This window comes from Syngnathus acus, chromosome 23 (genome assembly GCF_901709675.1).
Source record: "Syngnathus acus chromosome 23, fSynAcu1.2, whole genome shotgun sequence".
Classification (NCBI taxonomy): Eukaryota; Metazoa; Chordata; class Actinopteri; order Syngnathiformes; family Syngnathidae; genus Syngnathus; species Syngnathus acus.
In genome coordinates, this window is record NC_051107.1 from 453,418 (window position 1) to 471,068 (window position 17,651).

At 39.8% G+C, this 17,651-nt stretch overlaps 1 protein-coding gene and 1 long non-coding RNA gene across 2 annotated transcripts; both read right to left on the reverse strand.

The window, feature by feature from the left end:
• Window positions 1-25: 25 nt before the first annotated feature.
• LOC119117100 lies at window positions 26-16,676 on the reverse strand. The gene is made up of 3 exons (XR_005096419.1): window positions 16,667-16,676; window positions 6,016-6,022; window positions 26-111 (listed from the first exon to the last, which is right to left on the reverse strand). It is a non-coding gene; the product is annotated as an uncharacterized LOC119117100 (long non-coding RNA).
• Window positions 10,706-16,495, reverse strand: rbm46 (RNA binding motif protein 46). Its single transcript, XM_037243092.1, has 10 exons — window positions 16,387-16,495; window positions 15,808-15,990; window positions 15,554-15,734; window positions 15,309-15,465; window positions 14,794-14,923; window positions 14,559-14,653; window positions 13,015-13,366; window positions 12,730-12,929; window positions 12,553-12,655; window positions 10,706-11,509 (listed from the first exon to the last, which is right to left on the reverse strand). Exons 2-10 carry the CDS (start codon window positions 15,962-15,964, stop codon window positions 11,430-11,432), a joined length of 1,455 nt encoding a protein of 484 aa, XP_037098987.1. The 5' UTR covers window positions 15,965-15,990; window positions 16,387-16,495; the 3' UTR covers window positions 10,706-11,429.
• Window positions 16,677-17,651: the final 975 nt, after the last annotated feature.

Consider the following 17,651-nt stretch of genomic DNA (forward strand, 5'->3'; position numbering starts at 1 on the left):
GTGGAAATGGAGCTGGGCGACCAAGTGCAGCTTGGACCAGGGTTTATTGGCGGAACTCAAAATACAGACTCGGTAAACTGACATAACTCACTAACAAAACCAACAACAGGACTGACCGAAAAAGACGTGAAACAAAAAGACAGGGTGACATTACCAAAGACAGGAACCAAAAAGACATCATGACATTAACAATGATCCGACAGGGAGTGTAACAAGAGGCAGGTGAGAATGATCACACTAATCATGGGCACACAGGAGGGAAGGGGCGAGCACACAGACACACGGACAGAAACTATGGACATGATCGGGAACGAGTCCTGTCACCCGGTTTGTAAATAAATAAATCAAAATTTGTGCTAAATTAGGTTCCACACATGGCCAAAGCAGGACTCTTCCCATGGCCAAAGCAGGACTCTTCCTATGGCCAAAGCAGGACTCTTCCCATGGCCAAAGCAGGACTCTCACATACTGGATAACATCTACACATCCCATTTTTCAGATTTTTGTTCTTTTTTTAAGTGGACCAAATTACTTATTTAAAAATAAAGCGTGCATATCTGATGTTGCTCACAGTAGTCCTCAGTTTGCTCAGGGAGCTTGTGTGTATGCCCAGATACATGAAAAATTAGAGGGAACATTGGTGGTGAGGTGTATGAGAAAGTGTGCCTTGAGGGCACATTTTGTCACCCTGAGTTGCAGCTTTGCTACAATGTGACCCATTTACTTTAACTTATGATATAAGGCGAGCACAGGTGTTTTTGTACAAGCACGCCATTGGATGTGTCAGCGTGGGCTTCAGGGCGCAGTAGAAGACTCCTGAGTCGTTGGGCTCCACATGATCGATATGGAGAGGAGCTTGGTCAATGTTGAGGTTTAAGCTGCAGTGAAACCTGTCGGCGTACTTTTCTGCCGTCATGCCCTGACCGATCTCAAAAGCATTCAGAACAAACTCGGGTGCTGCGTTCCCTTCTTGTTTATACCAGAAGATGTGTTTTCTGCTCCCCGGTCTGTCATAGGTGCAGTCCAGCATCACTGTTTCACCCTCAACGGCGGAGACCTCTCGTGTCGGCTGAAGCACCGGCTGGCGGCCGTTGCTTCCTGTCAGAAGGCAACAAAGGTGCTCAGACCGTTGAAAGTGGCAGGGACCTCACATGTTGACCTTACCAAGGCTCCAAGCGGCCACCAGCACACATACAAGCGCACGACTCATGTCTACACTCCAAGTCTGCATGAGAACTGACTTGTAGCTGAGGAGGTGGGGCCTTCACTTCCGGTTGCAGTGACATCACAAACTCACATTGTCATCATGTTACTCCAGCTCCTCCCACCTTTGACGTTTTTGTATGACTTTGATGATTAGAAGTTCCAGGAAAATGTATAACTTTATTTTCAACAGTCTGCATTTCAGTGTGTGTCTTGGTTGTCCACCAGGCATTGGTGTTTATGTTGGACTTTTTTTCATAGATGTGTACCATATCAATGTAATCAAGATCAAGAATACTTTATTGTCCCCTTGGAGCCATTTGTTTGCAACAACAGTTAAAAGAAAAATACAACACATATTTGCATTTATAAAATAAATGGCATTAGGAACCATGGAGATCTTGAATCTTTTGGTTCTACACCGTGGGACAGTGAACCGGCGCCCCGATGGGAGCAAAGAAAACTCCTGCCACAGAGGATGGGAGGGGTCAGCTGTAATAACCTGAGCTTTCTGGAGACATCTGACTTTGAACACCTCGTTAAGGTCATTAAGTGAGCCTTTAGTAATTTTATGGCACACTTTAACAATGTCCGTTAAGCCCAGGGCCTTCAGACTCGGAATTGATGGCCTATAACAGATAGAGTAGAACAGGGGTGTCCAAACTTTTTGCAAGGAGGGCCAGATTTAATAAAGTGAAGGGGCCCGGGGGCCAAGAGTTTTTTTAACTACAAAAATTTAATGCAAATACACACTTATAAAAAAAAATGTCATTGTCACAATTGTCTTTATTTTTCAAATGACAAAATAACCAAATATAAGCCACTCAGGCAGACAACGCTAAAAACAAATTCTGCCTTTCATTCATATCTGAAGAGTCAGATAACATTGAACAAACTGTATGAAATACCTTAAATTTACATGAGTTTAAAATAATTTTTGCCTCATGAACATACAAAAATCAGCTTGGAGCTGCTTCACTTTATCAGGTAGTCACTCTCTGTTAGCTTGTCGTATGTGTTAGCATGTTTAGTCTGATAGTGTCTCTTTAGGTTGAACTCCTTAAAAAAGGTGAAGGAATGGGGTCGAAATACAAAAAGTCCTGCCTAGCTACAAAAACAGATATGCTCAAACCTCATTGAATAAAGTACATAAGCAGACAAGTATATTCACATTTTAAATCAATAAAAGAAACATTTTAAGCATATAATTATACCTACACACCAAATCAATAAAGAAGACATAACTAGACATTTTTGATAGGTGGTAATGACAAAGGTTTTTATAACTTTATGATCTGATATATGTATATTTCTGAGCACTTTGAAATAACAAATGTTTTTGATATATTGCCTAAATAGCTTAATGACCCTTAAGGAACTGTGTAATGCATGCCTGATGTTTTTTCTAAATCATGGACACGGCCAGGGTCGTCTAGAATGTTCAGTACTTGATTATATCTTGTGTTTTGATTAAACGTCATATGTTGCCTAATGCTAGACGCCAGCTTTTCGATTACTACTGAACGTTCTGCACGGAGGGAAATATTTTGCCTAACAAAGAAAAGATATGGTTGGAAGCATGATTAAACTAAGAATATAATGACGTAAGCAAAGACATGATGAATGGATGAGGTGCGACAGTGAATGTGCAAGAATGGAGCAGAATGTTTACAGGAAGGTCACTTGGAGATAAAACCAGCAGGTGCCAGAGGGAGACAGCCAAGAACTCGGCCATAGATGATCGCCAAGGCCGAAAGACGGGATGGAAGACAACAGCCCCCACACACACCGAATCGCCCATAATCAGCACCCACTCCCATGGAATCAAAATCTCCTGCGAACTTGCCACACCCCCTGACTCATCACCCATCAAACTCGGCCCACACTGGCATGGGCAACTGAATATAAGCTGACCAAAGAACCTTGAACGTTGTCTTTTCTGAATGGAGACTTTCTGTTCTTGAAAGGCCCAGCGCTGTATTGTACTTTCCTGAAAACAGAGCTTTCTTAACAAGAATTGTGATTGAACTCAACCAACCTGTGTAAGTCTAATTTCTGCTTCAGTGTCTGACTTCATTAATGTGTCTGACTTCATAAATGTGTCTGACTTCATAAATGTGTCTGACTTCATAAGACCAAGCCGGGTTGTTATGATGCGTCTAGTGCAGGGGTGGGCAAACTTTTTGACTCGCGGGCCGAACTGGGTTCTAAATTTGGACCGGAGGGCCGAACCAGGAGCAGATGGACGTAGTGTTTGTGTGAAGTAATATAAGCGACCTGTAAAGGTCATTGCATAAAAGATTTTGGCCTTTAGTAGGTAGTAAAGCATGGATATTCCAAACAAGTTTTTTGAAAACAAATGCATTTATTAACAGCATTAAAAAAAAAATCACTAAAAAACTGCTATCAGTGATTCTCATAAAATACGACACTATTATTATGAACTAGAATTGCAATTCCTGAAGAAATTGCGTGTGAAGGTGAAGAAGAATGATGTTGAAACAAGTTGAATCGGTTGAAAAATGTAGAAATAAGAAGGGAAAAAGGAAATTTAGGAAAATTGGGTGTGAATTTCAAAATTGAAAATGTGAAATGTTTGGTAAGTGGGAAGTTGTGGAATAGGTAGGAAAATGATGAACAGTTGAAAGTTGGAATGGGTTGAATCGGTTGAAAAATGTAGAAATGAGAAGGGAAAAAGGAATTGGGTGTGAATTTCAAAATAAAAGATGTGAAGTTTTTGGTAAGTTGTGGAATAGGTAGAAAGATAATGAACAGTTGAAAGTTGGAATGGGTTGAATCGGTTGAAAAATGTAGAAATGAGAAGGGAAAAAGGAATTGGGTGTGAATTTCAAAATAAAAGATGTGAAGTTTTTGGGAAGTTGTGGAATAGGTAGAAAAATGATGAACAGTTGAAATTTGGAATGGGTTGAATCGGTTGAAAAATGTAGAAATGAGAAGGGAAAAAGGAATTGGGTGTGAATTTCAAAATAAAAGATGTGAAGTTTTTGGTAAGTTGTGGAATAGGTAGAAAGATAATGAACAGTTGAAAGTTGGAATGGGTTGAATCGGTTGAAAAATGTAGAAATGAGAAGGGAAAAAGGAATTGGGTGTGAATTTCAAAATAAAAGATGTGAAGTTTTTGGGAAGTTGTGGAATAGGTAGAAAAATGATGAACAGTTGAAAGTTGGAATGGGTTGAATCGGTTGAAAAATGTAGAAATGAGAAGGGAAAAAGGAATTGGGTGTGAATTTCAAAATAAAAGATGTGAAGTTTTTGGGAAGTTGTGGAATAGGTAGAAAGATAATGAACAGTTGAAAGTTGGAATGGGTTGAATCGGTTGAAAAATGTAGAAATGAGAAGGGAAAAAGGAATTGGGTGTGAATTTCAAAATAAAAGATGTGAAGTTTTTGGGAAGTTGTGGAATAGGTAGAAAAATGATGAACAGTTGAAAGTTGGAATGGGTTGAATCGGTTGAAAAATGTAGAAATGAGAAGGGAAAAAGGAATTGGGTGTGAATTTCAAAATAAAAGATGTGAAGTTTTTGGGAAGTTGTGGAATAGGTAGAAAGATAATGAACAGTTGAAAGTTGGAATGGGTTGAATCGGTTGAAAAATGTAGAAATGAGAAGGGAAAAAGGAATTGGGTGTGAATTTCAAAATAAAAGATGTGAAGTTTTTGGGAAGTTGTGGAATAGGTAGAAAAATGATGAACAGTTGAAAGTTGGAATGGGTTGAATCGGTTGAAAAATGTAGAAATGAGAAGGGAAAAAGGAATTGGGTGTGAATTTCAAAATAAAAGATGTGAAGTTTTTGGGAAGTTGTGGAATAGGTAGAAAGATAATGAACAGTTGAAAGTTGGAATGGGTTGAATCGGTTGAAAAATGTAGAAATGAGAAGGGAAAAAGGAATTGGGTGTGAATTTCAAAATAAAAGATGTGAAGTTTTTGGGAAGTTGTGGAATAGGTAGAAAAATGATGAACAGTTGAAAGTTGGAATGGGTTGAATCGGTTGAAAAATGTAGAAATGAGAAGGGAAAAAGGAATTGGGTGTGAATTTCAAAATAAAAGATGTGAAGTTTTTGGGAAGTTGTGGAATAGGTAGAAAGATAATGAACAGTTGAAAGTTGGAATGGGTTGAATCGGTTGAAAAATGTAGAAATGAGAAGGGAAAAAGGAATTGGGTGTGAATTTCAAAATAAAAGATGTGAAGTTTTTGGGAAGTTGTGGAATAGGTAGAAAAATGATGAACAGTTGAAAGTTGGAATGGGTTGAATCGGTTGAAAAATGTAGAAATGAGAAGGGAAAAAGGAATTGGGTGTGAATTTCAAAATAAAAGATGTGAAGTTTTTGGGAAGTTGTGGAATAGGTAGAAAGATAATGAACAGTTGAAAGTTGGAATGGGTTGAATCAGTTGAAAAATGTAGAAATGAGAAGGGAAAAAGGAATTAAAAAAGGAAATAAAAGATGAAAACGTGAAAATTTTGAATTTGGCAAGTTTGGGAATGTCCCCAATGTGATTTGAATGTGTTGAATGATGTGAATTTCAAACTGGAACAACGTAAATGTGAAATGTTGAATCTGCCATTAAGAATGAATGGGGAAAAAATTGCCGGAAATTTGTGAATTTTGTGAAAACGGAAAATTTTTGGAAGGAAAAAAATGTAAGCACCCATGTCATGAATATTTGGAATAAGTGAAAAGTGGAACGGAGTGAATCGGTTGAAGTATGTGGAAGTAGTTAATGGACAAAAAAGTGAGCGGAAGATGTAGAATAATAATAAAGGACAGGAATAACAATAGTGTGAAGGTTTCACCTTCACACTAATAACAGTCTCCATCACTTCAGTGCCTGCAGGTCAGATTAATGAAAACATTTTATCTTATGAGATCACATCAAACAGCAAACATTCTGACCAAATATATCATCTTGAAGAATCGGTGAAAGCATACATCCAAATAAAGTAATCAAAACGGCAACACGGTGAGGGGTATCTGAACATCAGAGCAGAGTTTTAACTCACAAACACCTGGTAACAGAGGTGAGGAAACGGGAAACACTTCCTTAAAGTAAGCCTTAAGAACTTTACAGGTTAAGATTAGTCGCAAACAGGTGGTGCATCAATGTCCTTGAGCATCCTGCATTGTTTGAAAATGAGAATGGTCGCTAGTTTCAATCCCTGCTATGTGTACAAATCATATTCAAAATGCATTTTTTTACAACAAACTTGAGAGCCTCCCCTTCATTTTCAGTGGGAACAGTGTTGTTGGTCTCCCTTTTTTGCTAGTGCATCATAGTCTGGAGTAAAATCTGTTGTGGCAATTCTTAGGAGAGATCCGTTTACCTCGATCTGTGACGGGTTGATGTGGCTGAACGTCACGTCGCGTACGTCGAGCCAAATTGGCCACTCTTTTAACATTCGGCACTCACTTCTTTTCTTCGGGCCACTCATTTTAATGGAAGGATTCCAGGGGAAGGTTTGTGGGTGGCTTTAGCGTAAAACTGTATCTGAAAGCTCAGCGAGCGAATTACAAGAATGCTGTCGTCACAGCCCACGCTGTAAATTCGGGACTGATACAAATAGAGCGCGAGTGCGCCATGTCCGTACTACTGAGTACGTACGTACACGCACTTGTGAGTGTGCACCGAGCTTTCTGACACGGCTTCCGGTAGTAAATGCGCAGGCGAGCGGTTCCCCATCTACTGGGGAAACGCAGTCATTGCAGGCAAAATGACAAAAAAAAAAGTTTAATAATACAATTAATTCAGGGTTGGTGGGCCGGATTAAACGGTCCCGTGGGCCGGATGTGGCCCGCGGGCCGTAGTTTGCCCACCCCTGGTCTAGTGTGTTGGTGGAGTGCCCAGTGCATGTCACATCTCACTGTCAACCCTCACCGCTGGCTAGCAGTATGCGAACGGGAGAGCCGAGTGCGTAAGTCTCTCCCTGCCAGTACATAGCCTCTCTAACAGCAAGCCCTATGTAGTGCCTCCACGCGGCGACACATGGTAACTGGGTACAACACGGACCCAGGCTAAACTACAAGGAACTCGGAGGAGGTTTGGCCCCTAGACGTGCGGCACGCAGGCCCACCGGTGTGTGGACACGCCCTGGTGCCCACGAACCAGCCCCCAACTATGGGTTAAATAGTACCACTGCCCAGTGGGCTCCTCGGGAGAGGAATGGGCTAAAGGAGTCAACCCCTACAGAAAATCAATTTCCCCTTGGGTTGGTGTCAGGAAGGGCATCCGGCTGTAAAACGTTTTGCTCCAAAAATTTTCTCAGTATAGGACTCTCAACCACGAGATGGCCATGGACCGTCCCCGGTGGAAGAAAGCCATATTGAGAATCCAGTCCAACCCAGCAGCGCCTGGAAAGCGGACTTCAAACCGATGATGATGATGATGATGTCTTAGCATTTTCCTAAATCTGAAGAAATCAAACGAGCACGCAGTGAGTAAATTGGATAACAGGTGATTGGCAATGGCTTTTGCCGTGAGGCGCAGATAGCGCGCTCCCTAAATTGTGGACAAAATCCAACAAAGGCAACCGTCTCTTTAGAAATTAGACAAACACAATTACCTTGATTTTCAGTGAACAATATGAAGAAGCATTGTAATTCCCATTTCTCTTGAAAGCGACGGCCTTCAACGTCAACTTTCCTCATTTTCTTTGCAGTCGCCATGGCAGAAATGAGTAGAGCGGTGTGGTGCAGCCATGTTTAAGTAATAGGAGGAATTACAGTTTCAAGTTTCATGATTTTTTTTATCCAGTTTGACAGTGCAGGCGGGTCATAAATAATACATTATAAGACCGAAGCTGCGGGCCGTATGAAATCTGACCAGGGCCGGAATTGGCCCGCGGACCGGACTTTGGACAGTTGCGCTACAAGAACCTTGTGAGAAGCTTGGACAAGAACCTGATAAGAACTTCACATGGGCATCATTACACTGCCTTCATACACACTTTGTCCGATTTGTGATATTTCTTTTCAAGTTAAAGTTTGAATTTCTACAAATATATATTTTAAACACGCAAACGGTGTCAAAGCATTGATTACCGTATTTTCCGGACTATAAGACGCACTGGACTATAAGGCACACCTTCAATAAATGGCCCATTTTAAAACTTTGTCCATATATAAGGCACACCGGACTATAAGGCGCACCATTAATGCATTAATTTTCTGAGACAGTCCTGTATAGGGACCGACCATTCACACCGACATTCCACGAACCATTACCATTGTGAATGAACCTGTAAACATGTAACTATATCCTTTACTATATCCTTTGCAGATAGGTTGATATTGCAAATGAGAATCTGTTGTCAATTGCACTACCAGAAAAGTTAAAGATTAAAATAATAACAAATTAACAATTTTATGAAAGTTGAAGGATTTTTTTATTAGATGTATTAAGTTTGTTTTATTGTTGTTATTGTTGTATGAATAAGAAGGGTGATATTGGTGTTTGTGACTGCAGTAAACAGGCCAGGTTGCATCATGTCAGATTTTTAATCCAAATCAAATCATTCTCCATTTTATCTTTTTTATTTCAACTTCAGACAGAACTAATTACTTATAGTCACAAAATAATGATCCATAGTCTTTTTGATTCATGATTCATAGTCTTCAGCGGGCCACTTATGATTGATTTTATGACACAATGCTTCAGGCCAGTTTAAATTTAGACGCAGGCTGCATTTGGCCCGCAGGCCGGAATTTGGTCCATATATAAGGTGCACTGGACTATAAGGCGCACTGTCGGCTTTTGAGAAAATTTGAGGTTTTGGGTACGCCTTACAGTCCGGAAAATACGGTACAAGCCTCCACTGTCACCGGTTCTGCATTGCAAAAATAATGTCCTGCTTTCTCACACATGATCCCACAAACAAAACCACCAATAAAACTAGAATGGCTCACACACTAAATATGAAATTCATCAGGTCATGACATTGTATGGCCTAATTTTCACACTCACCCAAGACCTCCAAACTCTTAAACGACTCTCATTTGTTCTTCAAATTAAGTGATGAATTTGAAAATAGAGATAAACAAACATTATCCACTTGCACCCGTCGCCTGGACGTGACGTCATCAATGTTTGGACCAACTCAATTTACTTGACGTGTTGCCAACGCCACAAAAACAAGCAACAGAACAACCCAAGAAGAGGAATCAAGCGCAGAAAGAAAGTAAACGTGTAATGATGCTGGTAATGTAGGAGTTAAAAATACAAGCTCTCAAGATCTTACTCCTTTCCACAATTACTCTGGTTCCGCCCCCGAAGACAACCTTGAAGCCCACGGCAGCATCCGCACAGCAACACACGCTGTGACACAAACCTCCAACCTCATTGGCCGCGCCCATCACCTCTGACCTTATTTTTTTTAGGTGGCATAGCACTTTAAGATACACAAAAGCACGCAGCTGTACACAACTTTGTTGGAGATTCCAGTCAAAATCAATATCCACTTAAATTTAATAGGTAGCAGTAAAAAAGTCAGGCATTTTCTTGGCCAGCTGTCAAGTGAATTGACCCCAGCTTTCTTTTCTGAGCAAAAGTCGAGTCTATAGTGCACAGTGTATAAAAGAGCAAAAGGAAAAAAAAGTGTACATTGTGCTATTGAGATGGAGCAATTTCTGGAGAAATGCAGAATGACACATTATGGAAGCATGTGGAATGCATTGGGATTATGGAACTACACTGTATGATATGGAATTACATTTGATTACGTTGAATGGTAAAGAACACTATGGAATGTTGTGGAGTACTGCGTAATTAAATTGAAGTTGGGATTGTTTGATGAAATTATGTGTAAATAGGAGGGGAAAAAACAATAAAGTTACAATAAAGTTTGTGTCTTTTATTTTGAATTTTTGAAATAAATATTATTCAGAATTCACACAGTAAAAGTAGAAGAGAAATTGCACTTACAAGCAATTTCTGGGGAAATTGCGCATCAATACTGAAATGCTAAGTCAATAAATACTTGTATTGCGGAATGATAATTATCAAAAGTATCTAACAATTTTTATACAGCACACACAACTGATGATGTCGCTCCGTGCTGGCTAACATTGACACATACCTAGACTTGTAATTAAATTGAAAATTCATTAAATATATATCTTTTCATATTTCATTCAACATCGAAAGACACAACAACAAATATTGAACAACAAGATTGCGCATCAATACTGAAATGCTAAGTCAATAAATACTTGTATTGCGGAATGATAATTATCAAAAGGATCTAACAATTTTTATACAGCACACACAACTGATGATGTCGCTCCGTGCTGGCTAACATTGACACATACCTAGACTTGTAATTAAATTGAAAATTCATTAAATATATATCTTTTCATATTTCATTCAACATCGAAAGACACAACAACAAATATTGAACAACAAGATTGCGCATCAATACTGAAATGCTAAGTCAATAAATACTTGTATTGCGGAATGATAATTATCAAAAGGATCTAACAATTTTTATACAGCACACACAACTGATGATGTCGCTCCGTGCTGGCTAACATTGACACATACCTAGACTTGTAATTAAATTGAAAATTCATTAAATATATATCTTTTCATATTTCATTCAACATCGAAAGACACAACAACAAATATTGAACAAGATATGGTACAATTTAGAATCAAATCATGTAGAAAAGAACAAAATGGTAAAGACCAAAATGTAAATGTTGTGGAATACTGTGTAATTACGTGGAATGATGCGCAGTTTGAAGTTGTTGAATTGTTTGATTTGAGCTTTTGAAAACAACAAAAAAACGTTTGGCTTTTATCTTGAATTTTTGAAATGATTTCTGTTCCGCATTCACACAGTAAAGGTATAATAACAGAATATGCACTGGACGTGCGACGAGATGAGTAGTTGCGCATCAATGCTAAATTTAAAAAAATTGCTTGTTATGCAGAATGATAATCATCAAAATGATCTATCAATTTGAACATCGTCCACAAAACTGATGGCAAATCGCTCCCTGGTGGCTAACATTGACACATACCTAGACTTATAACCACATTGAAAATTAATTCAATAAATTTCATGTAATATTTCATTCGACATCAAAACACACAGCAACAAGAACATAGCCATAGCATAGCAAAACAAGAACTGCCGCTGAATTCATATTGTTCTCCTGGAGTGGCTGGGGTCGGATGCAAGTACAGGCTCGGTCAACACAGGAATTGAAGGTCCTAATGCGGCAGGGCAGGATGGGTAGCATCAAACTGTACAGCTGATGGGCAAATGGTCCAATCACTCATGAAAGCTGCATCTGGTGGTGAAGAGGACATAAAGTGAAAGAATGAATGAATGAGTGTTTGCTTTACTTTCAATCAATCAATCAATCAATCAATCAATCAATCAAGCAATCAAGCAATCAAGCAATCAATCAAAATAACTTGGAAGCAGCTCAAAATGAAACAAAAACCATTCATCAAAAAGGTAAGGCATGTTTTGCTAGGCTGTGATTGCACCTCACTTTGATTTTAATTTACTTATTTTAAATGGACTCACGCTATCAAACAAGGTCAGTGATAATTTAAACTAAAATATTATTTCAGTGGCTACTTCAAATAATTTAAACCCCAAACATAATGTTTTCCAAATACTTGACACAAATGCATTTACTATGTTTTACACCTATTGTAGTCATTTAAAATGTGACACTGTACCCTACACCAACACTCATTAAAATACTATTTTAAAAAAATGAAAAATAATAATGCTCTGCATCCCTGATATTATAAAGAAAATGCCATTTGCAAAAAACCATAGTGCTATGCATGAAGTTTGTTCTGATATTAGTGCTCGTTCGGGGTGTGTGGGAATCAAACTCATGGTGCCTGCACACAAGACTGACGAGTGTACCACTACACCATCAGGCATCCCATGGTCAGAGAAGGTTGTTGAGATAAATTGTACTGTTCAAAGAAATTAGTTGCGTTCGAAAAGATATTCTTCTAGAAATGATAAAACATCTAATCTGGGTCGGAAGGTTCTCTCGCAACGTAAAGCGTTTGGAATTATTACGGCTTCCATGTCCATCGGATTTTGAATTAATGGCTATTCCATGATTAACTGCTTTCTTTTTGTATAGTAAACATGCCAGGGAGCAGGTTATGTTCACAGAATAAGCTACCACAGTAACTGACCCAGAGTTTAAGTTTCCTCTCTTTCTGGAACGGATAACTCAGAGTTTCCCTCATTTCAGGGTTAACTTAGAGTTTTCACATAACCCGCTTTCTGGAATACCCCCCAGACCTTTTAGGTGTCACTGTGAGTGTGTGTGTGTGTGTGTGTGTATTGGTGTGTCACCAAGGTTCCACATTGTGTGTTGTGCAGCTAGCTCTTTAGCATCATCCAGCCGCACACATAACTTGTCAGGTACGAAGGCACTTTGCGTCAGCGGCATCACCACCTACACAGTAATTCAATTCAAGTCCAACTGATGCCATTCAAAGCATAGCAAGCATATGCTTATGTCATCATAACCTTGTAAACCAGCAGCCGGGTCCCGTCCTGACCCAGCATGGAGAAAAGCTGGTAATGTGGGGCAGGCAAGTTCTGCCTACAGCAATACAAGTCCAGCAGGCTGACGGCCGATCTGATCTGGTCGGGTCGGAGCAGCAGCTCGTCGGTGCGGTACAGCGGCGTGCCAGGAAAGAGCGGGAACACGCTCTTGTCGGGTTTTTCTGAACACGAAAGGAACGATACTGCTGCAACAAGACACGAGCCACTCACTAGTTTCGGAAAGGACGGAACTTGCTGATCATTTACCTGGCCCTACAGCGCATTGGAAATGAGGGGGCAGGTTCAAGGATCGCAGAGACGAGCGGTCTCTCACACTCTCCTTGGCTCCTCCTCCTGTCTTGCTTCCCTGGTATCCTTTGCCGCTAGATTTCTTACCCACCCCTTCCCCGATGGGCTTAGCGAGGGACACTTCCACAATGTTTCCATCAATGGTGGTGCCATTCATGATGCTGGTGGCAGTGACAGCATCCTTGTGGCAGCCAAAGTGAAGGAAGGCGTGGTCGCTGAACTTCTTGACTCGCACCAGCGCACCTACTTTGAAGCGCTCGAACTCGCGCTTCAGTGTTTCCTCTGTGGTGCTCGGTGAGAGGTGACGTACCTGAAAAGGGACGTCAGACTTTCAGACAAAAAAAATAAATATTGCTGTACATGGATGCTACTGATGTTTCATTTTGATAAACTAGGTCTGATTTACAGCACAGAATTTGTGATCAACTACTTTAGTGTGTCACAATACCAAAATTCTGATGTTGATACCATATGTTGATGTCGCTAATGACAAGGTACCAGATTGAAAAGTTCAAACATCAGTTAAAAGCTGTAGAATAACAGCTGACCAAATAACTGAAATGATTCATATTTTTAATGATTAAAAAAATTATAACAATACAAATTAGGACACTCATGATTAATAGAATCTAAAATACATTTTGAACATTTTTAAACATGTTTGCACATTTCTTATAACACAAAGATTTGTTGTTTTAGCAATGTCATGACTATGTAGAAGACCAAGTTGAAACAAACTAAAAACAAACATGAAAAATCCAAAACAGTGTCTCAGTCAGGAACAAGCTTCTCACAAAATTATTTACACATTGGGCATTGTAAACATGGATTTAAATGAGGGATGACATGATTGATCAAAGTGTCACGTTAATTCTGTCACGAAAGAGAGCAAAAGATGATGGAGATTCTTTAAATTTAGAAGTAGAAGAGATGAGATAATACAAATATAACCGCACAAACACTATAAATACCATTACTACTGAATTGGGTGCAAATAGCTTGTAAAAATTGTTAAATGTAATTTTTACCCTGGTAATATTTTCCAATATGTTATTTTCGCCATCAAAGGCACATTTTCATTGTTGCATTTGGCAATTTGGAGAAAAAATGTTCGGATGGCATTCCTAGTCACTATTTTTTTTTGTCTTTTGTCTTTCTACAAAAAGTTTATATTCTTCTGGGGTTTTGGTCCAAAATAAGGGCAAAACCAAACTATATTGCGTTTTCTTTCTTACTAAAAATCAGAATAAGGTAAGAAAAAAAACTATTTGCATTTGGTAGTTTTGAAAGGTCAATCGGAATGCTTTAAATTGGCTGGCACTCTTTTTTTTAAATGGCTGGCATTGAAAGAGTTAAATACAGATACTCAAAAAGGATAGTACAGAACAATTTTTGCCGGTTAGGTATTGTAGTTCAGTTTTTGTACCAATACTCGGTGCAACCTGTTTTTTCTGACTCATAAAATTGTTTGTTTGTGAATCATTCGATTCATCAAGACTTACGTGAACAGCTCTGACAAACTGCACGTTGGCTCCCTTCCCGTTTTTGTCCGGCTTGGCCCAGTTCACCCAGGGGACGTGACCCCACAGGTTCCTTACTGTGTTGATAAGGAAATCCTCATGAGTATATATTAGCATAAAAATTGATGACAATGCAGTCCATGATCATATTTTATCATTCTGATTTCATATAAAATTGTTGGATGGTGTTGCAATTGAAACTTAGTCAAAAACTTACTAGCAATTAAGTCCTTGCGGGCCAATGCCGCTGCCTTGTGTGTCTCATACTCCAAAAAGGCATAGCCTCGATTTTTGCTGCTGTCTGAGGTGCTCGAATACACGGTGACATTCCGAAGGCCCTCTGTCAACTGGGTCAGTGTGAGGTTATTCAGGGATAATTCATTTAAAAAATATACGTATATAATTTTCTTCCCCCTCAATTATACAATTCTGATTTAGTATGTGATGAATGTTTTCAAGGTCCCATTTCTGGGTATATTTTAGAGAGGGCGAGAGAGAGAGAGAGAGAGAGAGAGAGAGAGAGAGAGAGAGAGAGAGAGAGAGAGAGAGAGAGAGAGAGAGAGAGATAGGCGGGTGGGCGGACGAACGGACGGACTAATGGAGGGCAAGAGAGATAAAATCTCTATAGAAATATGAGCAAATGAAGCCCAAATTATCTTTTTCCATTTTTGGTTAGAATTTGATGAATTTTAAACCCAAATTCACAAACACAGAACATCCTTGTGTGTGTACCTTCTTGATCTCCTCCATGATCTCCTTCCTACTCTTGTCTTTGGGAATGGAGCCAATGAAGAGGCGACAATTATTCAGAGATGGGCACACGCCAATAAACTTCCCTGGACGAACTTCATATTCGTTCAGCATCCAGATTGCTAATTGGGCCTGCTCCCTGAAACACAATCATAGTCATTATAATCAATGTCGATATTCCACTTCTCTACCGGCATCATGAGATCAGGATTGATATTCAAAGATACCTTTTGGTGTACATGACAAAGGCATAGCCACGGTTGTCGCCGCTAAACTCCATCATCAGCCTCAACTCATAGATGGTCCCTGCTGTGACGAAGAGAGGGACAAGCTCATCTTCATACATGTCTCTGGGAATGTTTCCCACAAACACCTCACAGTCAATGCGAGGCGCCGGACCCTTCCAGTCTGCAAGTGAAGCATGAATAAAAATTAAACATGCAATCAAGGAGCTCAGCACATCATTATTGTTTCCACTTACTTGGTGGCGGTCCACCATATTTCCTTTGTCCATTCTCCTGGAGAATATCATATCCTGTCTTGTCCATGAGTGCCACCAGGGCCCTCTGAATGGAGAGTGACTTCTTGAACTCTTCCATGCCCTTGACAGGAACAACCTTCTCTGAGGATGCCGCCATGTGTTCTACAATCTCTTCGTCATAGTCTGAAAATAGGACATGTGTAACAGAGAAGTACACAACACTTTCATGATAGGTCAATCATTAACTAGTAGGACATCAATCTATCGCCTTGTCGTGTGTACTCCTTTTTGGGGGGGAGGGGGGGGGGTGCTATAGTCACTTAGCTTAGATGATTAGCCACATATGCTAATCATCTATTAATACAATGCCTAACCTTGGTAAAATACGAGTAAAAGTACGGTATAAGTGTAGAAAACTATTTTGAGTAACAAAAAGGCTAATAACGAAAATGTCGGCCGATGACTACACAATGTATTAACAAGACAAGCGGCAGTTAAATTACGCTAGCCATCATGCTAACGGCTTTCTTTACATTATTGGTTTCTACACGATTTTGTGAAAAATATCTTAATACTTACCACCTCATTCCGCCATTTAATTTGTAGTATTGTAGTATGTTCTGAACGGAATTTAAACTCGAGTCGGCCACATTTTTAGGGGGTATTCCTTACGAAAGCGCTTATGGTTTAAAAGGATCGCGAATAGACCACTTGTTATCATCGACCAATCAACGATCCCAAATCTTGATTGACACGAATGTGAGCTCTTCTCAGCCAATCAAGAGTTCTGATGATGCGGGTACTGAAGGTCTTCAAGTTTACTATCAAAATTCAAAATTATGAATATTATCGTAAACACACCAATACATGAGAAGAACACTCATAGATTAAGTTGATTTAATCAAAAGTCCAGTCAAATTCGTAAATGTCGCAACAAATCTCCTGTCTCTCCTGTTTAAATCTACCCAGTAAAAAGCAGAGCCAGAACACACTGACCAATGTAAAACTTCACCATACATTTGGGGATTAAAGAAAGCAAAATTGTGTGCTTCTAGTGGTAGCGTGAGAAAGAAAATCACGTGTGCGTGTCTGTTCGTGTGTGGGGGGGGGCATACGTGTGTGTGTGTGTGTGTGTGTGTGTGTGTGTGTGTGTGTGTGTGTGTGTGTGTGTGTGTGTGTGTGTGTGTGTGTGTGTGTGTGTGTGTGTGTGTGTGAGAGAGCGAGAGAGACCTACTGTACTTACACTTGCCAAAGTAAGACAGATTTTTCACGCACTGTGGAGGGCGGGGTATTCCGCAAGGACATTGATGGTTCATGCAAAATCAGGGATATAACATTTTGCACAGCAGTCCTAAATCCTAAATCTAAATCATTCCTCATTGAGTATACTGCTTGTCTCTGAAAGCCAAAGTCAAAGTCAAAGTCTGCTTTATTGTCAATTTCTTCACACGCCAAGACACACAAAGAAATCGAAATTACGTTCCCACTATCCCACGGTGACAAGACATAGTACACGATATACATACAAGTAAACAACACAAAAAAATAAAAACAAGAAGGCACAAACAATAAATAAATAAGAGTGATGAATAAATAATAAATAAACAAATAACATAATAAATAAGAGGAGCAAAAATGGACCAAGTGTCAGAATAAAGCGCAAAAGTACAGGACGCTACGCAGAAGGGGGGAGAGAGTTCAGGATCCTAACAGCCTGGAGTATGAAGCTGTTGGTGAGTCTGGTGGTGCGGGAGCGCAGGCTCCTGTACCTCTTCCCAGAGGGCAGAAGATCAAACAAAGAGTGAGCGGGGTGACTCACATCACTCACAATCGTGGTCGCCTTG